Consider the following 24,768-nt stretch of genomic DNA (forward strand, 5'->3'; position numbering starts at 1 on the left):
TTGTGGGGAAAGTGGAGCCTTCCGGGGCAACTATGCATTCTCACTCAGTCCTCTGAGAAGGCACCTTCCTCCCCAGGCTTTACCTGGCTTGGGACCCATTCCAGAATCTAGAGGTTTCCAACCTGAAGCCAACCGGCCATTTCTGCTGCTCTTGTCATTAGGTGTTCCCGCTGAGCCCTGGGCCCTGCCATGGCTTTTTTCCTAGGGAGTCGGGAGCAGGGCAGAGTCAGCATGGGAATTCATGCTCAGTGTCTTCTGCCTACCTTGTCTCCTGTCTCAGGCCCTGGGGCCTGCATTTTGTGGCTGCACATTTTCACCTGCATCCCTTGGGTCCCAGCTTCAACCCAGAGAGGATGTCTCACCAGGGATCCCCTACCTCTCCTGGTCCTTTCTGAGGCTGATGCCATCTCCCTCTCCTACTTCTCACCTACTTGGCCTTTTTGCACAGTTCAGTCTCTCACTTGTGTCTGACTCTTTGCGACCCCATGGACTGCAGCACGCCCGGCTTCCCTGTTCTTCACCAACTCCCGGAGTTTACTCAAACTCGTGTCCATCAAGTCAGTGATGCCATCCAGCCATCTCATTCTCTGTCGTCCCCTTCTCCTCCCGCCTTCAATCTTTCCCAGTATCAGGATCTTTTCAGATGAGTTGGTTCTTCACATCAGGTGGCCAAAGTATTGGAGTTTAAGCTTCAGCATCTGTTCTTCCAATGAATATTCAGGACTGATTTCCTTTAGGATGGACTGGTTGGATCTCCTTGCATGCAGTCCAAGGGACTCTCAAGAGTCTTCTCCAACACCACAGTTCAAAAGCATCAATTCTTCGGCGCTCAGCTTTCATTATAGTACATGTCCTTTGTAATTTGCCCTGCCTGAGCCTGCCTGCTTGTTTTACCCTTGGCCTTGATAAAATGAAAACTTCGAGTTCCTAACCATTGGACCGCCAGGGAACTCCCCGGCCCAAGTCCTTGCTAAAGGCATAATGCCGTACCTCGGCCGGGCCGGGGACGTCGGCTGATTCAGCACTGTGATAGCCTGAGAAACTCCCCCCAAACTCGTGTGACCTCGCGGAGTCGGCAGTCTGGGGGTCGCCTCATATCCCGGAGGACGAGTTTCGTAAGGTCCCGCCCCTCCCACGTTGGCCTTTGCCAATCAAGTGTCGAGGCGGGGCTAGGGGGTGGGCTCCAGCAAAAGTGACCAGTCAAGACAGACGTTTGTTTTCTAGGCTTTCTTTCCCCCTCACGCCCCAAAGCCGCACGGTTGCCTGGCAACTGGTCGACGCTTTGGGCTTTGGAACTTTGCCTTTTCCGCTCAGCCAGGCCTACCACCGAGACGCCAAACCTCCTGCCGTCCTAGAGAGGGGGCGGACAGAAGGCGAGAGCTCGGGCCACAGCCGCTTCCAGCTTAGCTTCTTGAGAAGAGCTGAGACTTGTTGCTACCCAGAGACCACATGAGGCCCTGGTAATGGCTGCCCTGTGCACGGTAGCCGGCGAGTCGTGGCCCCGGCACAGGAGTTCAGCGAGAGCCCAGACGCTTCCTGCCAGCGCTCTTAACACCTGCTGAGCCTTGAAGCAGGGCCTAACTGGGCTGCCTGGAAAAGTCGGGTGTGGAAACGGCCTGAAGAAGACCTTGATTCTTTTGCTGGGCGCCGGGGAAAGTGAGGCAGTCCATGCTGGAGGGGGGACATGGTGATGAGTGACGCGCAGGGGTGGATGGTAAAGGGCGAGGAAACGTTAAATAGGGGCTTTGCTACATTCACTCCTTCATTTTTCAAATACGAAATGAAAACGTGCCTTCCAGGTCCTTTGCTAAATATCAAAGAATAAGCGATAAAAAAACCAGACAAGATCCGTGCCCTCAAGGGGTTCCGCTCTAGTAAGGGAGACTAACAAGCAGTGTAAACGTATGAATGACATATACATCACTTTCAAGTAGTGACAGATACCAGAAAAAAAAGGAACCGGGTGAAGTAAGGGAGGATGGTAGGTACTGGTTGTTGGAGACGGCCCCTCACAGGAGGGAACGTTTGGGCTTTGGGGGTAGGACCTTCCAAGCTAGGGGAACAGAATGAATAAAAGCCCTACCCTGAGGAAGATTGGTGTTCCAGGAGCTGAAATGACACCAGTGGTGGAAGGGAGGGGTGGGGGTTGGTTAGAAAGGTGAGGCTTGAGAGAGGCTGTGGCCTGCGATTTCACCCTGGTGTGTTGTGTGAAGGGTGGAGAATGAGCGTTCATGAAGATGGTCCGACCGTGGCGTCCACTTTCTCATGCTCCCCGGGCATCCAGAGATGTGTGATCAGGCAGGCTTCCTGCCTGGGTTGCAGAGGCAGGACTCTGTGGCTTGCGCCTGTCACCTCCTGGAACTAATGCCAGTTTTTCTGTTCTCAACTAACAAAGCTCCAGGTGAGCCCTAATGATTAAGATCCAACAGGCCACTGACCAGAACAAGATGGGCTCAAATCTTCCAGGGAAAGTGGAAAAGATGCCTGGGAGGTCCTAACTCCTGCTGTCTCTCATGCATGAGTCCTCTTTCCCGTGGCGTGACCGTTTGACAGGCTCCTGGTGATGAATAATTCCCTGAGAATACCCATTCTTTACTGAGTGTTTCCTTGTGTTAAAAGTTAGTATTGGGCTATGTGGTCTATGTGTATTCTCTCATTTATTTAATCTTTATAACAACCCTATGAGGTAATGAATCAGGATTCAGTTCAACTGCAAATAATAGAGACCCAAAATAAAGATGATCTTAAACAAGATAGAAGTGAATTTCTTAAGACAACACCTGTAGGTGGGCTGGGGATAGCTTATGGCAGAACTGGCACAGCAGCCCTAATCCACAAAGTCAGTAGATACCTAGACTCCTCCAAGCCTGCTGCCCCACCACCATTAAAGTCTCACTTCACTGACCCCAGACAAGCAGTGGGACTTAATCATATGTGCCAATTTAAAAAATTTTAACCAAATGGGAATATTATGTACAACTTCATGTTAATCTGAAATTGTTGATGAAAGGGATGATTTCCTAGAAAAATCATATCAAGGTTTAGTCAAGATCACATAGAAATTCAGAATATCCAGTATCCCACAGAGAAATTATAAAAATAAAAAATATGTATTTTTACTTTTTTTTTTAAAGACTGAAAGAAAATCTGATTTTAGCTTGAGTTTAGATTTGACAGGAAAGGCACTAGAACCATTGTCAATTTTCCAGTAGGCTGGGTGAGAAGAGAGACTCAGGTCAAAGGATTTGAACATTATTTGCTTGAGATGGGGAAAGACTTTAGGTGGGGAAATTAGCTACCCCTGCATAAAGTGCACACTGTGTGTGCATGCGTGTAGTCAGTCGTGTCCAACCCTTTGCGACCCCATGGACTATAGCCTGCCAGGCTCCTCTGTGCATGCAATCTCCCAGGCAAGAATAAACTCTTAGCAGGCAGTAAAGCAGTAATGCTAGTTAGGGTTTACATTCTGGTTAAAATAGAGATCCAAAATAAGAGTGGCTTAATCTCAGTATCTGTTTCTCTCTTACACCATCATCTGGGCATAAATCCACCCGCAATAATCAGGAATCCAGGCACTTCCACCTTCTTGCTTTGACACCCCTAGGGTTAGTGTCATCTGCATGGTCCATGACCCCATGTCCAAATTTCTGCTAGCAGTTGGGGAAAAGAGAAAAACAGAACCCCTTTCTAGTAAGATACATACAGCACATCTGCTTATGTATCACTGTCTTCAGTATAAATACATGAAATACCATACTTCAATGCAGTAGACTGGAAATATATATTCTTTATTCTTAAGGGCCACATGCCCACTGAAAACTTACTATTGAAAGGGAAAACATACCGAGGAACCACTAGGTCTTTCTTCTTCAAATGAGAATAGATGCTCCATAATACAAGCATGGAAATATATATCAGAGACAAAAAGTGTTATCATTACCCAAGCCAATGATGCCCGCTGTCCTGAATTTTGTCAATATTTCTTTTTATTCATTCGTTTATTATTTTTAGCTGCACCAGGATCTTAGTTGTGTCCTGTGGGATCTAGTTCCCTGACCAGGGATCTCGAACATCTGCTCACTGCATTGGAAGTCCAGAGTTTTAGCCATTGGACCAGAGGGAAGTCCCTGTCCTGATTTTTAACACTTTGGGAGTTCTGGACAATGCTATAAGACAAGAAAAAGAATAAGTATAAATCTAGAAATGAATATAACTTTTCTGGAAAGAAAAAGTTTACTCTTTACAATATATATTTATATTTTCTAGCTAGAAAAATAAACTAAAACTATCAGAAGGAAAAGAAAATGCAATAAGATGGTCAACTTCAATATAATTATATACGAGTAATTTACCAACTACCAGCAATGCCCAATAGAGTATTTGGTAGGTGTGCCGGTTAATTTATTGTCTCTCAGACCCCCCCCAATAAACCCTTTTGGTCCTGCTTTGTGATAACGGAGCCAGATTCTTAGACGGTTCTCCTTCGCCAGCCAATTAGATGTTAGTCTTTGTCAGTAGAGGGCGTTGAAAGAACACCAAGGCCACAATGGAAAAAAATCTCCTGTGCCGTTCTCCACTGGGACCAGTAGGGGGCGGCGGGGGACTCAAAAACATCTACGTCATCAGTCTCAATAGAACAGACTGGGCTCATCCCGTCCAGTAAATTGTTCGAACAAATACAGAAAGGTGTATGCAGTAAAGATCTACAAATACAGAAAAATGGAAACAACCTAAGTGTCCACGAGTAAGAGACTTTAACTGGAATATGGAACCTTCCTGCTTTGGAATACTGTGCAGCTTGCAAGATGGATTTTATTTATAAATGCTGATTTGGAAACATACCTTTGATAGACTTTTGAGCCAAAGAAACATTACTTAAATAGAACGATTCCAGATATATATTAGAAATATTCATAGAACACTGAAATATTAATAGTGCTTACTTCTGAATGACCTTACTAGATATCCTTTCAGTTATTTTCATCTTCAATTATTCAACAAAGATTGTTCCGGGCACAGTATTCTAGGTGATGGAAGTAAAGAAGTGAAAAGTCTGATCTCATGAAAATTATAGTCGAGTAATGGATTTAAATATTATACAGATACATCAGGTAGTGATAAAAGTTAGGAAGAAAAATAAGGCAGGGCAGAGGCATAGCAGCGCGGGGAGGTAGGGGGCAGGAGCTGTTTACATAGGGTTAGGAAAAACCACTTTGATGGAGTGCCACGTGAGCTGAATGAGGAAGCTAGCTTTGTGGATATGGATACCTTGACAAGTTTATTTTCTTGCCTACACTAAGGATGCAATTCTTGCATAATCAAACAACAACCAGACAAGAAAGGATTTTCCACTTCAGAAAAAGATTTTGGAGCCTCAGATCTCCAAGACCAGTAAGAGGGTGGGAGCACCGACAGATGTACAAAGCTTTTCCGATGAGGCACCCCTGCTTCAGACTGTCCCCAGCCCAGAGAGCCCCGCTGTCCTTCAGTCAAATCTATCGGTGGCAGAGGGCGGGGGTCCCTCTGGGTGAGCGTCGCCGACGGCCGCGTCCGGCTGAGAGACCCTGGCCGACTCTCAGGGACAAAGATTCGCCGCCGGAGGTCCCCCGCCCCTCACTGAACTGCTTCCACAGCAAGCATCCACTAAGAGCAGATGAGGGCTGCGGCGGGACCCTATAAGCTATAAAGGAGTCTCCCAGCGCCGAGCTCCAGCTCCTGGACCACCGTCCCCTCAGTCTTCGACCCACTCTGGAGCGGGAAATGCCGAGGACGGACCGAAGAGTCCGCGCCTGGGCATCCCTTCCGGCGGAGCTGGCGTCCCACTCGAAGCTGGGATAAGCCATGTATCTGCCTACCAGGCCAGTCTTGGCTTCCCCTTTACGCTCTTCACAGACCAGAGGAGCACAAAAAAACTGAAAAACCAAGAGGGATAAAGACAGCAGACTGGGGGAATGGGTGTGGCTGTCCATGGGCCACTGCCTTCTGATTGGCCACCCTTGGGAATTCTGCCCATTCATTGGTCATCCGTCAGAAAGAAGGCAGGTATAGTGGGAGAACGGCCTCCTGGGGAGTGTAGCGCTTAGTGCGTGCCTCGACGCGTGCGCTATGTCTCTTCCCGGCGGGCCCCGCGCGAACTTCCGGCGCCCGGAGCAGGCGGCGGAAACTGGGATCGTGGGCGGCTGTGGGCGGTGTGTGTCTAGAGAGGGGCGGGACCGGCGACGCGGCCCGCGGGGCTCCTCAGGTTTAGTACCGGTCTCTGGGCGGCCCGGCCCGGCCCGGCCCCCGGAGGCATAGGCCGAAGGGGCGGCGCACCGCTTGGAGGTGCGGAGGGGAAAGCCTGGGGCGTCGCTTCAGCTGCCCGCCCCTCCCCCTCTCATCTCCGGGCAGGTAAGGCTCCTGGGACCCTGGCGGGGCTCCTGCCGGGTCCGCGCTCCCGACTGCCGAGTCCTGCTGAGCGACTCTGGTGAGTCCCTGGCTCTCTCCGAGCGGAGCCTCCTCCTCGGTCACGGCGGATGAGCGTGGAGCGCGTACCTTTCAGGGGTTTTGTAAGGAGTAGGAGAGTAAAGTAAAAGGACGTGCTTCGCGTGTAGTAGAAAAGAATTGGAAACGATCTGAGTGCCTCGCTCAGCTGGGGTGGGTACTCATTAAGAAACAAGTATATCCGTACTGCAGGATCTCCTAGAGTGGCTGCTGAAGAAGCATTATTAGGTAGAAAGGCAGATTACTAAACCGTGTTGCAGTAAGAACTCATTTATGTAAAAACACGCACAAAGCACACCCCTCCCTCCCCCTCTCCCCATTTCTGTGGATACATTTCCAGTAATTGCTCCGGGAAAGATTTGGGAGGTCAGCTATCACACTGTTAATGGGGAACCAGCTGCAATGTGGAGGAAGAATTTCTCTTTGATGTATTACTGTATTGCTTAAATCTCCCCTTTTATTACAATGGTTCATAATCACTTTTTTCCTTGAAACAAAAAGCAATTAAAGGGCTTCCCTGGTGGCTCAGTGGCGAAGAGTCCGACTGCCAGTGCAGGAGACATGGGTTGGATCCCTAATCCGGGAAGACCCCACAGGCCACGGAGCAATTAAGCCTGTGCGCCACAACTCCTGAGCCCACGTGCCACAACCAGTGTCGTCCCTGTGCCCTAGAGCCTGTGCTGGGCAACAAGAGAAGCTAGTTCAATGAGAAGCCTGCGCAGGGCAACTAGAAAGTAGCCCCATCAGTCTCCACGACTAGAGAAAAGCCGGTGCAGCCAAAAGTAAAATAAATAATTAGAATAACTTTTTAAAAAAGCAGTTGCAGAAACCCAAAATACACGCGTTTCAGGACTGTCGTGTAGAGTTGCAATAAGGTATAAGCATGGGTCATGTTCATGTGTATCTGTGGATAATAGATGGCTCCAGGTGGTGTCTGCCTTTTGGAATTAAGTTTTCAGATTGAGAAAGATAATACAGCACATATATTGTATAACAATAACACTACCGGGAGAATCTGGGACAACACGCAGTAATCAAAACATTAGTTTAAAAAAAAAAATTTTTTTTTTGGAAGCACCACAAAGTTTGCAGAATCTTAGTTCCTGAACCAGCGATGGAACTTAAGTCCCTGGCAGTGAAAGCATCAAGTCCTAACCACTGAACCACCACAGAATTCCCAGTTAAAAGAATATTTTTTTAATAGAAGAATAATATACAGAAAATACATCAGAAGTTCAGCTTGGGAGAAAGAAATGGCAACCCACTCCAATATTCTTGCCTGGAAAGGTCCATGGACAGAGGAGCCTGGTGGGCTGCAGTCCATGGGGTTACATGACTGAGCACGTGTGCATGAGGGTGGTGGGAGATGGTTGGTAGCAATAAACTGGTGGAACTAAAAAAAAAGTTCAGCTTGATGAATTTTTATGAACTGAACAAATACATTAATATTTCTGCCATACAACATATGAACATTTACATTACCTGGGATAAAAGGAAATTATAAATATGCTCATCTCACGTCAATAGACAGGTGGTGAAAACCTGGGAGTTTGGGATTTGGGAACTGAGGATAAGGGGCCATGCACTTGTATTGGTAGGAGAGAGAGAGAGAGAAGCGTGAGCTAAGCATCAGAGGAGCGCCTAGAAAAGGCTTCAGGGTCAGGAGGAATTGGAGCTAGAGCCCCTGGACGTCCCCCCAGGCCGGTGCTTGCTCATATACCACCCCACCTCTACTCTCTTGCTCTTTCCCCAGGAGTGCCCGTCCAGATGCCAGCCCTGCTGCCACTGGGGAGCCCTCTGGGAGACTGAAGACCCAGGCTGAGGCTGACTGGCCCTGAGACCTAGGCCAGGGCAATGGCAGCCCCCCCAGAGCCTCAGGACCAAGCCCCTGAGGAGGGAGAAGGGCTTCTGATCGTGAAGGTAGAAGATTCCTCCTGGGAGCAGGACCCTGCCCAGCCAGAGGACCGCGGGGACCCAGAGGTGTGCCGCCGGCGCTTTCGGCAGTTCTGCTACGGGGATGCGAGCGGGCCCCATGAGGCCTTCAGCCAGCTCTGGGAGCTCTGCTGCCGCTGGCTGCGGCCCGAGCTGCGCACCAAGGAGCAGATTCTGGAGCTGCTGGTGCTGGAGCAGTTCCTGAGCGTGCTGCCCGTGGGCGTCCAGGACTGGGTGTGCCAGCGGTGCCCAGGCAGTGGCGAGGAGGCCGTCGCCTTGGTGGAGGACCTGCAGAAGCAGCCAGTGAAAGCTTGGTCACAGGTGAGGGGCCCCTCCCCAACCTTGGGGGCACCTGGATGGCATGTGAACTGAGGAGAGCTGGCTGTCTCCCTAGAGATGAGTCCTCCATAGGTCAGAGGTGGGGGTTGGGGAGGACACAGAGAGCCGAGGGAGCGTCCACGGGAGCTTGTCATAATGTGTGGCCTTTCTGAAAGACACCGTCCAAGTGAAACTGGTTTCTTTTTGGTGACTTTGGAGGGCAGCAGCAGGACCAGAGGGGGCATGTTCCGAGAAAGCAGCTTTTAGCTCCACAGGATCTGCAGATGTTTATTTGTGTTCTTGGCAGGCATCTGGGGAGATGCTGATGTGTTGCTGGGGAGTGGGGTCCTGCCCTTGACAGGAAGGTCTCCCACCATGGCCCCTTGCTAAGTGGCTTTCTGATTCTGGCCTTTGGAAGCTGGTCCTTGCCTCGTGCTTGGTTGGGGAGATAACACTGCCCAGTCTGTCTTCTGGTCTCCCGGGGGCCCTGTGCTGACCACCTTGCCCACCCCCAGCCTCCTGAGGAATGTGTCCTGTGTCTCCTTCCCAGGGATTAAACTCTGTCTCCCCGGTCTGGTCTCGATGCTGATGAGCGTGTTGTGGTTCCTGCACAGGATGTGCCCTCAGAGCGGGCGGAACCTGAGGCTGCAGTCCAGGGGTCCCAGGCCCAGGGGCCTCCCTGGAGGGCGGGGACACGAAGCCAGCCACCTGTACCCTGGGAGCTGCACAGCCATGGTGGTGAGTAAGCTTGAAGGTAGCAGAGTGGCTGGTCAGGGGCCTGAGTCCTTGCCAGGTGTTCCCCTAAGGGGAGCAGGTAGGGTGTTTCTCTTCCAGGAAGGCAAGGTGTGTGTATGTGTGTGGTGTGTGTGTGTGTGCAAGGCATGTGGTGTGTGTGCATGCAAGGCATGTGTGTGTGTCTCTGTGTGGGTATGTGGTGTGTGCATGGCGTGTGTGTGTGTAGTGTGTGTGTGGTGTGTGTGGTGTGTGCATAGCGTGTATGTGTTGTGGGTGTGTGGCATGTGTGTGTAAGGTGTGTGTGTGGTGTGTGCATGGCATGTGTCTCTGTGTGTGGCGTGTGTGTGGTATATGTGTGGTGTGTGCATGGCATGTGTATGTGGCATGGGTGTCTGTGTGTGTGGCGTGTGTAAGGTGTGTATGTGGTGTATATGTGTATCTGTGTATGGTGTGTGTGTGGTGTGTGCATGGCATGTGTCTGTGTGTGTGGTGTGTGCATGGCATGTGTCTGTGTGTGTGTGGCGTGTGTGTGGTATGTGTGGTGTGTGCATGGCATGTGTATGTGGCATGGGTGTCTGTGTGTGGCGTGTGTAAGGTGTGTATGTGGTGTATATGTGTATCTGTGTATGGTGTGTATGTGGTGTGTGCATGGCATGTGTCTGTGTGTGTGTGCAAGGCATGTGGTGGGTGGGTGGGTGGGTGTAAGTGTGTGTGTGTGTGTGAGAGAGAGAGAGAAAGACAGCATGTGAGAGCCCTTGCTGCCAGCCTGGGCTGGGCTCTCTGAGGCTCCCATCTTCCCCACAGCCCAGCTTCCAGCTCTTAAACAGGGGAGCACCAGAGAGACGACAGATACCTGCTTTGCCTCTGGGGTGAGTTACCCGTCCTTTTGTCCCCTCTGACCCTGATGAGTCCCTGAAATGGGTCTCTCCTCACCAAGGCCTCCTCCATCCATCCTTTTCCTGCCAGGACCCATCCTGTTCCCATCCCAGCACCCTGCCTATCTCCACCCATACCTGCCTGGGGAGTCCTGAGCAAGGCAACTCTGAGCTGGGCTTCCTCACCTCATTCTAGGGACCTGTGACATTTGGAGACATTCCCTTTTATTTCTCCCGGGAAGAATGGGGGTCCCTGGACCCTGCCCAGAGGGATCTCTTCTGGGACATAAAAAGGGAGAACTCTCGGAATGTTGCCCTGGGTAAGCATTGGGCACAGCCGGGGCTCTGGGGGGGATCCCAAGCATAGACTGGTTAGGCCTGTAGTTAGTAAGTGAAAGGTGCGGTAGATGGGTTAGGTCTGTAGTTAGTAAACACCTCTGTTGAGGAACCCTGGCAAACCCCTTGGAGGCTCCAAACGGTTTCTCTGCCGTCATTCTCATGTCCCCGTTGCATGGAGGCTGGTCTGCTGGCGCGCAGGGCTGTCAGAGTGAGTGCCCAGGCGCTAGCCCGGAGCCCCGTTCCGCTCCCCTCCTCTGTGGCCCCGGAACCGCGTGGCACTTAGGAGGCTGCCTACGACCCCTTGCAGGTTTGGGGCACAGGAGCCACAGTGAGAGAACCCAGCTGGAGGAGGTGGTGACGGCGCTCCCAGACCAGGCTGCTGGCGACGAGACCGCGTCCAGGAGCCCGGAGGGGGCCGAGGCCTGGGAGGGCGGGGCCCGGCCGGGGGCGCCCCGGGGGCGGGGGGCGGGGGCGCGGCGCGGCCGGCCGCCCACGCGCCGGCGGCAGCTCCGAGACCTGGTGGCCGAGAAGCCGCACAGCTGCAGCCAGTGCGGCAAGCGCTTCCGCTGGGGCTCCGACCTGGCGCGCCACCAGCGCACGCACACAGGCGAGAAGCCGCACAAGTGCCAGGAGTGCGACAAGAGCTTCCGCAGCTCCTCGGACCTGGTACGCCACCAGGGCGTGCACACGGGCCAGAAGCCCTTCTCCTGCACCCAGTGCGGCAAGAGCTTTAGCCGCAGCGCCTACCTGGCTGACCACCAGCGCATCCACACGGGCGAGAAGCCCTTCGGCTGCAGCGACTGCGGCAAGAGCTTTTCACTGCGCTCCTACCTGCTGGACCACCGGCGCGTGCACACAGGAGAGCGGCCTTTCGGCTGCGGCGAGTGCGACAAGAGCTTCAAGCAGCGCGCCCACCTCATCGCCCACCAGAGCCTGCACGCCAAGATGGCCCAGCCTGTGGGCTGAGGGCGGGAGCGGCACTCACCCACCCGAATCCACCATCCCAGTGCGGCTTCCTACTCACAGAAACCGGTGGCCCTGCCCTCCTGGGACCCTGGCTGACGCCTCGTGACATGGAGTCCCCCGTGACCTCACTGCCAGACTTCTGATGCTCCAAGGTTTTTCTTGCTCATTTACTGGAGCCCCAGCACGTTGCAGGCAGGTGGCCTGAGCACAGGGGAGAGGCTGGCACACAGGGAAGTCAGGACTCTGGCAGGGCCTGGAGTCCCCATCCCAGAGCCCTCCTCAGCCCTGCTTGGCCCCGTGGCTCTTTGCTCCCAGCCTCTGGGCTGGGTCCATAGGCCAGGCCTTCTGTCCTGCCATCCTGTGACTTCCTGTGGGAGGGAGGCTAAGCCTCAGGGTGCTGCTGGGGTTGGGGGTCAGGGGAGGGGTCAGCCCACACCTGTGAAGATGTGGATCCTGGGCTCAGCTACAGAGGCTTCCTGGCCTCCACCTCTTTCCATCTCCAGGCACTGGCCGCTCTGGCCTGTCCCAGCAGCCCAGAAGCTGCCCGCCTCTGCTCTCAGCCAACCTGCCCCCGGCTGAGTTTCCGAGAGTCACCCTCCACCAGCTGGGGCGGGCGATGTGGGCTTCAGGGACAGAGGCCAACTAAGAGGCAGACTAAGAATAGGGCCGGCGGAGGCCAGCTGCCCTCCACTCCCCTGGAGTCTCGGGGTTTACGGTACTTCATGCTCGTGCTCTGTTGGCACATTGTCGCCGACTCCTGAGGCCTTGCAGTCCCTGCAGAAGGGCATTCACAGGGACTGACCACAGGCCCTCGCCAGGAGCTGGCCCAGCTGACCTTAGAAGGGCAGCAGAAAGGTGAGAATAAACGTGAAAACTTTCTCCAAGCTCCTCTCGTTCTTTTGGTGGCTGCTGGGAGTCGGGGGTGGAGGGGCCTGGAATTCATCCTGGGCCTCCTGACCTGGTGGTCCTGGTATGCTGGACCGTCATCAGATGGGGCCACCGTCTCAGCTTCCGGGTGGCCTGGGCCCCAGGGGCTGCCGTGAGCCTCAGGGGCATCCCCATGTCAGCCAGTGCCTGCCCCGGTCTGAGGACAGCTCAGGGTGGGACAGCCGGCACACCCCTCCCTACCCTGCAGGAGAGTGGGCGGCTAACTGGGAGCTGGGGTTTTCACCGGGGCCTGTCCTCTGTCCCTTGAAATGAGGCAGCTCGGAGCTGTGACTGGCCAGGGCAGGGGCTCGTGCTCTTGGCTGGACCCTGTGCTGGACCCTAGGGAGGGAGTACTGCTGAGATGAAACGGACACCAAGCAGACTTTCACGTCTGACCCTCCCCTGCCTGGCCCAGGCCTGGGCCCCTGCGGAGCTGGTGGGTGTGTGCTGAGATTACCTTCTACCCTGCCAAGTCTTTTCCAGTTCAGCAGGTGGTGGCCTTGGGGCCACCTGCGAGACAGTGGGGGTGAGCTGAGACAAGATGTCTCAGTTGTCCCCCGGTCTGTGCGCCAGCCTCTCTGGCCCGCATGTCACCCAGGCTTCATCCTGAGGTCGCTGGATAGACTCCATTTCCCCAATGAAGCTGTGGGGCTCTCCCTGGAGAGCAGCGTCCAGCCAGGGGTTCCTGCCTCTGGGGCGGTGCCCTTCGCTGTTCCCCATGCCCACAGGCTGGCAGTTGCTGTGTGGGCAGGCTCCTATATGTGCCCTGAATGAGTGAGTAGGGGTGGTGGGTGGTGGCGGCAGGGCATGGATTTTTTTGGTGCTGGTGGCAACTCAGAAGGGAGATACTGGAGTGTAACAAGATCAGATAGCAGGTGGGCCAGAAGCTAAGAATAGACGGCACAGGCTCCTGGGGCAGGTTGGGGTGTGTTAGTGCCAGGCAGGAAGTAGCCCATTGGAGCCAGGGAACAGAGCAGGCCCTGGCGGTGTGCAGGACCCAGGGTTCCAGGGCAGGGGGCAGAGTCCAGCTCTGCCCATAAACAGAGCTGATGGGATAAGACTCAGAGAAAGGCCAGGCCCTGGGACCCAGAGCATTGGCACTGAAGCTGTTCGAAGGAAGCCCCCACGCTGCCCCCATGGCTTTCCTGGTGGCTGGGACCCTGCAGGTGGCCTCACAGGTGGCCGATGCTCGGGAGAGCCTGGGAAGAAAGGTAGGCGCTGTCTGGCCTAGCCCATTGCTGGCTCCCAGTTGAGCCCCACCCTGGCCCAACTCTGGCCTTGCCTCCCCAGGGTAAGTACAGTGTGAAGGGTCCAAGGGTGGCCCTGGCCCTCTGCAGCCCTGAGGTGTCAGCCTCTACGGTCGCTCTCCTGGAGGGTGTGTTCCAGACCCTGGGCTTTGAGAGCTGCCAGAGGCAGAAGGCCTCCGTCCAGGTGAGCCCTCACCTGCTCCCCACCCCCACCTCTGCCCTCAGCCCCGCCTGGGGCCTCCCTGCACTCAGGCTGGCACTCACTCCTGCCCCAGGGCTTCTGTGGGGAGCTGACGAGGTTCCGGGAGCGGCTGGATGCCCATGGGGGTCCAGTGGGCTGTGCTTTCATGGCCTTGGTGGCCGCCCCCCGGCAGCTGAGGCAGTCGCAGCAGCTGCTCCTGGAGCTGAGCCGCTGCAAGGCCCTGTGGGGCCGCCCCAAGGTCTTCCTGCTGCTCTCCAGTGCTCCCGGGGGTGAGTGGGCCGGCCGGGGCCCCCAGGTCGGGGGCCAGATAGAGTGGGGGTGGGCAGGAGGGCCGAGACCTTCCGTCCAGGCCCATGTGCTGCTGCTTCTCCACCCAGCTGTCCCCGAGCCTGGGGCCTTCCTTGCCAGCCTGGGCGAGCTCTGCGGCCACCGTCCTCACTGGTCACTGCTGCAGCTGCTAACAGAGGTGAAGGCCCAGGAGGGGCGTCCCGGGAGGGGGACGACGGCGCCAATGTGTTCTCTAGGGGGCCAGGAAACCACCCAGAGGGAGGGCTGCCAGGTACTGGGGAGGCTGTGACCCTGGCCAAGGCCTGATCTCATCCCCACCTGAATCCATTACCCCTCTCATGTCACAGTAAGGCTTGTTGCCTACACATGGGCGTCAGCCTCTAAGCCTCACCTCCCATCCCCTCCCATGCCTGTCCTCAACCCACTGAGGGGACCCCAGGTTTTCCAGCATCTGCTCAGCTCTGTACCTTTGCCCAGGCTGCTCCCTCTGCTTGGAGTCCCACCCCCCTCACCCCGTCATCCCAGCCTGGCACAGACCCTCCAGGCATTGACTGTGCCCCTCATCACCCAAGTGTGGATGCTTGAATTCCCATCCACTCCTGTTCACACTCACCTGGCCATGACGGTCCCATCAGACCTGTGGGGCCCTGGGGATCATGGTCTTGAGGTCCGAAGTTCTCACTGGGCAGCAGGTGGTCATTGGCTGACCCCAGAGGTAGGGTGGGCCCCAGCTCTGCTCCACAGTTCTCCCTAGGTGGTACCCACCCCACGGGCCTTCCTGGATGGGCCCTGACCCACTCTGAGAGCACCGTGCCTCTGTGCTGGGCTGGGAGCAGCGTGGCTAATGGCTGGGCCACTGTCTCCCTGCAGCCATCCACATCCTGGAATTCTGTGACCCTGAGCTTGACTAGGACCTCCCTCGGGCCTTCCCTTTCTTTCCTGTCTCCTCCTCCCTCCATTCTGGCAGGGGATCCCAAAGAGCCTGGCCAAGCTGTGCCCTGGAGCCAGGGGCCCCCCATAACTGCACCTCACAGAGTGGCTGCCTGAAGAGTCCTCCACCCCTAGGTCTTCTCCAGGACAGCTGAAGAGTCCGCAGGGGCTGCCTACTGCCCAGTGCTTCGGAGCTCCTTGCGGGGGGCACTGTGCCTAGGGAAAGTGGAGCCCTGGGGGCCCAAGGTGAGGGGGCAGGGCAGGGGTCCAACCACACGGCAGCAGTTCTGAATGGGATGGAGGTGCGGTGAGACCTGGGTGGGGGTGAGGAGCTGGGAGGTCCTCCGACTGCAGTGAACCCACTTAGCCCTGTCTGTAGCCAGAGCCCGGCCCCAGCGCTCAGTATGACCTGTCCGGGGCCAGGGCTGCCCTCCTCCTGGCTGTGACCCAGGACCGGCCGGGGGCCCAGCACGATGTGGAGGCACTGGGGGGCTTGTGCCAGACCCTGGGCTTCGAGACCACCCTGAGGACAGACCCTACAGCCCAGGTGAGGGGAAGCCCAGAACCTCTGGAGGTGCTCCAAAGGAAGGGCACCCTGCACCCGGACCCTGGGGACTCTCTCCTGGGCCTCTTACCAATCGTGGGCAGGAAATGCACCCCCATCCTCCCTGTTGCACACACGCATCTATGCGAACCCACTTCCCTGCCCCTGGAAGTCCAGTCTCCCGGGCCCCTGCCACCTCCCACACTGGCCCCTGCTCAAGGCTCTAGCTGGACCCTCAGGTTTTTCCTGGGAGGGTCTCTGGTTCCTTCCCAGGCAGCTGCCGGCTCACTGCTCTCCCCTCACGGCCCTTAACTTATTGGTGCAACTTCTCTGTGGCGATCGGAGAACCAACTGCAGGAAGCTGGATCCATATCACCTCCAATGAGGCTGTGCTGGGTTTTGCAGCAGGGGGGTTGGCTAGAAAAAGGTCTTGCTCTCCCTGGGCCTGAGTCTGGCAGGAGGTGGGAGATAGTGTGGGTTGAGGGCTACAGAAACCACCCAGGAGGGGGATACCAGGTACTAGGCAGGCTGTGACACTGGCCCAGGCCCGATCTCATCCCCCCTCCCAGGCTTTCCAGGAGGAGATGGCCCAGTTCCGGAAGCGGCTGGACGCCCACAGGGGCCCCGTGAGCTGTGCCCTTGTGGCCCTCATGGCCCACGGGGGGCCTCAGGGGCAGCTCCTGGGGGCTGACGGGCAAGAGGGGCACCTGGAGATGCTTGTGCAGGAGCTGAGCCACTGCAGGGCACTGCGAGGCTGCCCCAAGATCTTCCTGCTTCAGGCTTGCCGTGGGGGTGAGCAGGCCCTGGGCCCGCCCTGGAGGCCTACCTCCTGCTGCCCTTCCTCTCCTCATCCTGCGCTCAGCCTCCCAGGACTTGCTGTTCACCTCCTCCAGAAAGCCTGAGCACTCCCCTTCTCCTGCCCACCTCCCAGCCTCTCCTAAAGGTCATGTCCATGAACCTGAGCCTTCACCCGCAGCATGTGTCATTCAGTGCTCTGTTTCCAGCCTGGCAGGCTGGCCCAGAAGCTCTGGGGGTTGGGAGCTAGAACCCTGGAAGCACCCCGGGGTGTCTTCTGAGTGAAACGACCTGACTGTCCCCTCCATCCCCAGGGCACAGGGATGCGGGCGTGGAACCTGCAGCTTTCCCTTGGTTCAGACGCTGGCTGCGGGCACCACCAGCCACCCCCTCCCAGGCCGATGTCCTTCACGTCTGTACTGATGTGCAAGGTGGGTCTGCCTACCAGAGGGCTTGGGTAGAGCTGGTGGGGAAGCTGCCAAGAGGGCGTTTCTGGGGCTTTGAGCTGGGATCCTGCTGTCACCTCCCTCCTCTCTTTGCCAAGAGGATAGGAAGGGAAACCTTCCTAAAGGGTAAGGACCTTTGAAAATTGAGAGTTTTTCCCCCTACTTGAGCCCGAAACAGCCCTGGAGACAGGAAGGGAAAATAGCTCTTCTCAGGTAACACAGCTGGTAAGTGGCAGGGCTGAGATTTGAAACAGGATCTATGTTTCCTGCCTGGCATTCTTTCTACTGCCTAGTGTGCCCTTGAGCCAGACTTGAGGGGGCCCTCGGGGAAGGTGGAGTCCAAGGATGCTGGGTAAAAGGTGTTGGTCCCTCTTGTAGGCAGCTCCTCCAGGGGCCCCACTCCAGGGAGCCCTAGCCAAGCAGATGTGCTGATGGTCTATGCAGCCGCTGAAGGTAAGGTCATCATGAAACCCAGTTACACAGAGCCCAACCTCCTGGCCAGAGATCCAAAGTGGCATTAGGGACATCTGGGGCTTGGCTGTTTGGGTGCAGCCCCATTGCAATTAAGCCATCTTCCTTCCATATTTATTATTTGTGACAATAGTAACATGGAGAGAACAAACTGAGGGCTGGCTCTGCTAAGCACTTGACTTGACTCCTCTCCTCTAGGTTGTAAGGTCCATGAGGGCAGGACAGTTCTGTCTGCCTCAGGGCCAAGCAAATAGTGCGTTCACAGTAAATGTTTCTTAGACATTGAATCCATGGTATATTCACGCCACGAACATTGAGCAACAACTTAATCCAGAAGCAAGAAGGTGCTGCTCCCTACCCCAAACCCTGGGGTCCTGTGTGCTTGCCGCCACTTCCACTAAAAAAAAGGCCCCTGGGGACTGGAAGGCAACTGGGAGGGGACCAGTTGTGACCTTCTGGCCCTGGTCCCCTGGCCTAGGCTGTGTGGCCTATCGGGATGAGAAGGGCTCAGACTTTATCCAGATGCTGGTGGAGGTCCTCAGAGCTGACCCCAAGGCAGACCTCCTGGAGCAGATGACTGAGGTGAGTTGGGGGGGTAGGGAGGGTGGCCTGGGGAGAGGGGCTGGATTCAGCCTTCTTCTCAGCTCCCATGTTCTGCTCACCTCCTAGTCATCCGTTTGCTGAAGGAGGAATTCCTTTGCCCTCAGAAACATGAGATGGTTGAACACACAACCCCTGACACTAGACAGAGACACGGCCAGCAGTTATTAGCCACGTATGCTCACAGCTGGGGGACAAGGCCACCTTGGGCCATGCAGGCCACTTGGGGTTGCCCTGGGGAGCAGAGAGAACCAGCAGGGGCTGCAGACACAGGCCCAGTAGATGCAGGATGTGGGGGTACTTGTTGGAATAATTTCACAGGTTGGCAGGGAACTGAAGCCCTTCAGGATGAGAGAGGGGGTGGAGGGCATCTGGTCTGGTTGGTGCGAGAACTAGCCGCGAGAGGGGCCTTCCCTGCTGGGTAGGGGGCACATCTAACAAGAGCAGGGGAAACTGAGAGGGCCTGTGAGCCCCAAAGATGTCAAGGCAGCACTTGAAACTTCTGGCCTCACAAGACACTGGGTGCCAGGCTAGGCGCGGGCATGGGGAACCTGGCCGTCCTGGACACAGGCTGAATGTAGTCCACACAGGTCAATCGGCAGGTGTGTGAGCTGGACGTGCTGGGTCCCGACTGTGATGAGCGCCGCAAGGCCTGTCTGGAGATCCGCAGCTCCTTGAGGCGCCGGCTTTGCCTGCAGGTCTGACCGCGCCGCGGCCACCCAGGAGTGCTGACAGCGGGGAGCCGCACGCCAGCACCAACAGTGACCCCGTCCACCCCCTCGGTTTCCTCTCCTAAAAACAGCGATATAACACAGGAGGCTCGGCTGGCATGGAATAAACGTGGTGATCGCTGGACACGTGAATAGCGCCCGCACGCAGGGAACTAGGACAATAAGCGAGATGATGTATGGAGCGCCGGGCACTTCGGAGGCTGGGCCCATTGGGGGAAGAAGGGGCGCCTCCGGGACTAAGAAAGCCCCACATGGGCTAGGCGGCGCTGGATGTCCTGGGAAGGGGCAGCCCAGGGTCCACAGCACCCTCCCAGCACCCCCACCCCACCTGCACCGCACGCTGGGGCCGAGGACGGGGTTGGATGGCAGGTTTGGTGATGCTGCGATAGAGGAAGCAAAGGGGCTGCGGGAGCGGCGGGCAGCCCCGCCCTAGCGTGGGCCTGGGGTTCGTGGAAGAGATCAGGAGCCCTCGGGACAGGAGGGGCTTGGGCAGCGTCACGCGGGCTCGAACTCTGAGTTGCACGGCCACCTCAGCGGTGCTCAGTCGCGCTGCCCAGCTGCAGGCCCGGCTCACCAGGAACCCCGGGGGTGGGGCGCCGGGCCAGTGTGCGCATGCGCACTTTGCGGTGGCACTGCGCAGGCGCTTGCAAAAGGTTTATGAGAAAAGCTGAGAGACCATCCTTCGCAAGGCCGCGTGGCCTAATGGATAAGGCGTCTGATTCCGGATCAGAAGATTGAGGGTTCGAGTCCCTTCGTGGTCGTTGCAGTGTTCAGTTTTCCTCCTTAAATTTAAAATTTTCCGTGTCTCCCAACCTTACGGAAGCCTAGGACCCTCGGGCTGTCAGCCACACTCCCTCCTTCCCTTCAGATGCATCCCTGCTGCTAAGGGGCTCGGGACCCCAGGGTGAACCCTTGGGCACTGTGGGGAGACCTACGCTGATCAAGCCCGGGCGGACTGCTGACCCTAGAACCCCGGACATAAGTCCCAGGAGCCTAGGGGCGACTGGCTGCATTAATATAGTTCAGATGACTAGACTGCGACAGATGAGGGGTTGGACTTTTGCGGGGTGGCCCACCCTCAAGGGGTCAGGGGCATTTAAAAATATAAGATTATTGTGATAAAAAAGTTTTGGAAATAGATAGTAATGATGATGGTTGCGCAATACGGTAAATGTAACTGATGCCACTAAAATGTACACTAAAAATGGTCAAAATGGCAAATTTAATGTTATGCATATATTTAAACACTAAAATTTTTTAAAAATTATAATAGATTATTTCGATTTCTTGCAGTGAGTATACCCTTAAATGATTCAGTTCAGTTCAGTTCAGTGGCTCAGTCGTGTCTGGCTCTTTTCGACCCCATGAATCGCAGCACGCCAGGCCTCCCTGTCCATCACCAACTCCGGGAGTTCACCCAAACTCATGTCCATCGAACGGGTGATGCCATCCAGCCATCTCATCCTCTGTCGTCCCCTTCTCCTCCTGCCCCCAATCCCTCCCAGCATCAGAGTCTTTTTCCAATGAGTCAACTCTTCGAATGAGGTGGCCAAAGTACTGGAGTTTCAGCTTCAGCATCATTCCTTACGAAGAACACCCAGGACTGATCTCCTTTAGAATGGACTGGTTGGATCTCCTTGCAGTCCAAGGGACTCTTAAGAGTCGATTAGTGTGAATGTATATTTAAAATTTTAATGTAAAGAATATGCCCAGGATTGAGACATCATTTTACCCAAAAAAATGACTGTGCCTGTGGAACCAAGTTCTCACCAAGGAATTTCTGGCTAAGTGGAATGACCAAGGCGATGGGACCTTCTCTCCCCAGGAAGATGCTGGGGGAATGGCAGCTGAACGTGTACCCCAATGGAGGGCGCAATTAATCTTGAGGCCATGGGGAGTGTCATTGTCTCCTTTATCAGTTCCGTGATGTTTCAGTGGTTTGCTAAGGACTCATAAATAAAAAGAAGAGAAGTTTCACTAAGATAAACATTGTAATTATTTCCCCCACTTTTACTGAGACGTAATTGACATACAGCACTGCATGAGTTTAAGGTGTACAACATAATGATTCAATTTACATACATCACAATCATTATCACAATCATGGTTTAGTGACCATCCATCATCCTTGTGATGAGAACTCGGGATTTACTCTTAACTCTAAAGATGAGCTCTTCTGACACAGCAGTGTTAATTATCTTTATTATGTTCTACACTGCATCTCTAGTACTTCCTTATACCTGGAAGTTTGTACCTTTTGACTACCTTCATCTAATTCTGCTCGCGCCTCCCCCCGACCCCACTTCTGGTAACCACAATGACAAATATCTTTGAGAGGGGAAAGAATACCCATCTTCCGATAGGAGAGTAAAAGCCGGGCTCTCTGATATTACAGTTCCACACTCTACACACTGAGCTAGGTGGGCATATACAGAGCCATCACGGAGGGTCCTTAGGACAAAGACCTAAGACCACTGGGCTCTGCTAAAAACCGCCTAGATTTGGGACTAGATTTGAAAACACTCTTGGTCTAAGAAGCAACGTGGGGAGGAGAATGAAGGTCGTGACCGACGCTTTTCCCAAGCTCCCGGCTGTGCCCTCTCTCCCCTTCGCGCCCACATTTTGCCTAGCGAACTCCTTCTTGATGCTAGTTCTCCTAAAAGACGTAGTTCTCCTAGAGGACGTAGATTCTCCTAAAAGGGGGAAAGAGCTCGTCCGGAATTTGATGCCCAGACCTTCTGCACCCTAAGCGAGGATAGGATCCCAGTCATGACCGCGGAGCTAACTGCTGCCTTAGGTCTTTGAGCAGTTGCCTTCGCGCTTGCGCAGTCTCCCTGGGGGTCCTGGGATGCTCGGGGGCGGGCGGGATCTGAGCGGATGCACCGGTCGCATATGGTTGTCAGGAGGACCAAAATCAGGCCAAGCTGGAGCCAGGACGCTGTAGGGAACCTCGGGAAGGTGAGAGAGAGACTGGTCTAAGACTGTCGAAGACGGTCCTTCGTCAGCCCCGGTGGCCTAATGGATAAGGCATTGGCCTCCTAAGCCAAGGATTGTGGGTTCGAGTCCCACCCGGGGTAGGAGAAGTTGTATTTTAAACCTTCTAGAGGAGGTGGGTGAGGAAAGTTAAATGAAGCCGGCTGTCTACTTACCCGAGTGGGAAATTAAGGCCCCCAAGGGGTTACTCAGCCTGCCGTCACCCTGAACGAGTCCAGCGAGTTTTAATTTTCCCATAAACACATGCACGTTTTCAGATGTCAGAGGAGTGCTTCCATTCTCTACGTGATTTTAACAACCGTCCATTCTACTTGATATAGAAATAATTATTCATTTTTCTAGATGTATTAATTGTGTTGTGGTTACTTATATTTTTAAAAAGTCTTTATTTTTTATAAACACAGCCAGTTATTTAGAGATTAAATTATATGACAGCCAATGTGCTTTAAAATAGTGGGCTGGGTAGTGACTACAGTTAATAGTATTGTACTGTATACAGGAAATTTGCAAAGAGAGATCTTAAGCGTTTTTATCACACACATCAGGTAACATGTGAGGTGATGGATGTGTTAATTAACTTCACTGTGGTAAATATTTTACGATGTAAATGTATATATCAAACTGTCATTGTATACCTTCAATATACACCATTTTTATTTGTCAGTTATATCTCAGTAAAGCTGAAAAAAAAAGATAATGGACTGGATCAAGGTATACACAAAACAAGTTTTTCTATGAGGTGTTGTCTTAACTGAACACATTATACTAGTTTTCTCTGCTCTAGTTTCTCTTTAGTTCTTGCTTGAAATAGTCCATAATGAAGTTTTCTCTTTTTTTAATCCATGCAATATATGCCTTCATCCTCAAGGTAAAAATCTCCCAAATTTCAGGGCATAGTGGAGAGTAAAATTAGAAACCTCCTCTATTGCATACCCACAGAGGAGATGATCGCTGAGGCTTTGTCATATATATAGATGCAAAGATATTACTTTGCCGTCAAAGGTCCTTATAATCAAAGCTGTGGTTTTTCCAGTAGTCATTTATGGATGTGAGAGTTGGACCATAAAGAAAGCTGAGCACTGAAGAATTGATGCTTTTGAACTGTGGTGTTGGAGAAGACTCTTGAGAGTCCCTTGGACTGCAAGGAGATCAAACCAGTCCATCAGAAAGGAAATCAGTCCTGAATATTCATTGGAAGGACTGATGCTGAAGCTGAAGCTGCAATACTTTGGCCACCTGATACAAAGAACTAACTCATTGGAAAAGACCCTGATGCTGGGAAAGAGTGAAGGCAGGAGGAGAAGGGGACGACAGAGAATGAGATGGTTGGACGACACCACCAGCTTGATGGACATGAGTTTGAGCAAGCTCTGGGAGATGATGATGAATAGGGAAGCCTGGCGTGCTGCAGTCCATGGGTTTGCAAAGTGTTGGACATGACTGAGCGGCTAAACTGAATTGCTATATCTCATGGGCTTCCCCAGTGACTCAGTGGTAAAGAATCTGCCTGCAATGCAGAAGCTGCAGGAAATATGGGTTCGATCCCTGGGTTGGGAAGATCCCCTGGAGATGGGAATAGCAACCCACTCCAGTATTCTTGCCTGGAGAATCCCATGGTGATCCATAGCATCACAAAGTCCATAGGGAGGTCAGACCCACCTCCCAGAATATTGGAAATAAAAGCAAAAATAAACAAATGGGCCCTAATTAAAATTAAAGGCTTCTGCACAACAAAGGAAACTCTAAGCAAGGTGAAAAGACAGCCTTCAGAATGAAAAAAATAATAGCAAATGAAGCAACTGACAAAGAACTAATCTCAAAAATATACAAGCAACTCCTGCAGCTCAATTCCAGAAAAATAAACGACCCAATCAAAAAATGGGCCAAAGAACTAAACAGACATTTCTCCAAAGAAGACATACAGATGGCTAACAAACACATGAAAAGATGCTCAACATCACTCATTATCAGAGAAATGCAAATCAAAACCACAATGAGGTACCATCTCATGCCGGTCAGAATGTCTGTGACCCAAAAGTCTACAGGCAATAAATGCTGGAGAGGGTTTGGAGAAAAGGGAACCCTCTTACACTGTTGGTGGGAATGCAAACAAGTACAGCCACTATGGAGAACAGTGTGGAGATTCCTTTAAAAACTGGAAATAGAACTGCCTTATGACCCAGCAATCCCACTGCTGGGCATACACACCGAGGAAACCAGAATTGAAAGAGACACGTGTACCCCAATGTTCATCGCAGCACTGTTTATAATAGCCAGGACACGGAAGCAACCTAGATGTCCATCAGCAGACGAATGGATAAAAAAGCTGTGGTACATATACACAATGGAGTATTACTCAGCCATTAAAAAGAATACATTTGAATCAGTTCTAATGAGGTGGATGAAACTGGAGCTGATTATACAGAGCGAAGTAAGCCAGAAAGAAAAACACCAATACAGTATACTAACACATATATATGGAATTTAGAAAGATGGTAACGATAACCCTGTATGCAAGACAGCAAAAGAGACACAGATGTATAGAACAGTCTTTTGGACTCTGTGGGAGAGGGAGAGGGTGGGAGGATTTGGGAGAATGGCATTGAAACATGTATAATATCATATATGAAATGAAAAAAAAAAGAAATTGTATGATAATATATCTGATACAAATTTAAAAAATAAAGTAAAAGCAAAGTCCATAGGGTCACGAGGAGTCGTACATAGCTGAAGCGACTATATATATATAGTATAAATGCACATAGTTCCCTTTTTCCTTTTAAAGACCATGAACGAGAGTCTTCTGATCCTCCAGCTCTGGGCTGCCTTCTCCTACTTTCCCAGGCACCTGGGGTCCTGTCATCCCTTCTCAAATCAGGAACTTCATCTCAATGCAGCATCTCCCACCATCATATGTGGCCTGCCGAGAACAGTGACCGCAGAGTGAT

The 24,768-nt window shown here is 53.4% G+C and overlaps 2 protein-coding genes and 2 non-coding genes across 5 annotated transcripts in view; all 4 read left to right on the plus strand.

Moving 5' to 3' along the window:
* ZNF213 (zinc finger protein 213) overlaps nucleotides 1-12,529 on the plus strand; it is a 32,390-nt gene extending 19,861 nt beyond the window's left edge. The window contains exons 1-6 of one of the 2 annotated variants that reach the window (XM_069570599.1): nucleotides 6,218-6,387; nucleotides 8,234-8,733; nucleotides 9,345-9,468; nucleotides 10,270-10,334; nucleotides 10,537-10,660; nucleotides 10,987-12,529. In XM_069570599.1, coding sequence (XP_069426700.1) covers nucleotides 8,335-8,733; nucleotides 9,345-9,468; nucleotides 10,270-10,334; nucleotides 10,537-10,660; nucleotides 10,987-11,645 — 1,371 coding nt within the window. In that variant the 5' untranslated portion in view covers nucleotides 6,218-6,387; nucleotides 8,234-8,334 and the 3' untranslated portion in view covers nucleotides 11,646-12,529. Of the gene's footprint in view, nucleotides 1-6,217; nucleotides 6,388-8,233; nucleotides 8,734-9,344; nucleotides 9,469-10,269; nucleotides 10,335-10,536; nucleotides 10,661-10,986 lie in introns of those variants that run through there. The other variant, XM_069570583.2, reaches the window with a different exon arrangement.
* Nucleotides 12,530-13,515: 986 nt separating this feature from the next.
* On the plus strand, nucleotides 13,516-18,950 carry LOC138429277 (caspase-14-like). The gene is made up of 11 exons (XM_069570598.1): nucleotides 13,516-13,783; nucleotides 13,863-14,003; nucleotides 14,095-14,290; nucleotides 14,399-14,487; nucleotides 15,375-15,485; nucleotides 15,619-15,786; nucleotides 16,353-16,575; nucleotides 16,893-17,009; nucleotides 17,403-17,477; nucleotides 17,974-18,077; nucleotides 18,677-18,950. Exons 1-11 carry the CDS (start codon nucleotides 13,709-13,711, stop codon nucleotides 18,797-18,799), a joined length of 1,422 nt encoding a protein of 473 aa, XP_069426699.1. The 5' UTR covers nucleotides 13,516-13,708; the 3' UTR covers nucleotides 18,800-18,950.
* Nucleotides 18,951-19,514: 564 nt separating this feature from the next.
* Nucleotides 19,515-19,587, plus strand: TRNAR-CCG (transfer RNA arginine (anticodon CCG)). Its single transcript has one exon. It is a non-coding gene; the product is annotated as a tRNA-Arg (tRNA).
* A 2,243-nt stretch (nucleotides 19,588-21,830) lies between these two features.
* TRNAR-CCU (transfer RNA arginine (anticodon CCU)) lies at nucleotides 21,831-21,903 on the plus strand. The gene has a single exon. It is a non-coding gene; the product is annotated as a tRNA-Arg (tRNA).
* The last annotated feature ends 2,865 nt before the right edge of the window (nucleotides 21,904-24,768 follow it).

The sequence above is a fragment of the Ovis canadensis genome, chromosome 24 (genome assembly GCF_042477335.2).
Source record: "Ovis canadensis isolate MfBH-ARS-UI-01 breed Bighorn chromosome 24, ARS-UI_OviCan_v2, whole genome shotgun sequence".
Classification (NCBI taxonomy): domain Eukaryota; kingdom Metazoa; phylum Chordata; class Mammalia; order Artiodactyla; family Bovidae; genus Ovis; species Ovis canadensis.

What these genes read in the sequence shown, in the direction of transcription:
- LOC138429277 (XM_069570598.1), top strand. Translation starts at nt 13,709, where the DNA reads ATGGCTTTCCTGGTGGCTGGGACCCTGCAGGTGGCCTCACAGGTGGCC. An exon ending in GGGAGAGCCTGGGAAGAAAG is followed by an intron (nt 13,784 to 13,862) that starts GTAGGCGCTGTC and finishes TTGCCTCCCCAG; the next exon opens with GGTAAGTACAGTGTGAAGGG. An exon ending in GGCAGAAGGCCTCCGTCCAG is followed by an intron (nt 14,004 to 14,094) that starts GTGAGCCCTCAC and finishes CTCCTGCCCCAG; the next exon opens with GGCTTCTGTGGGGAGCTGAC.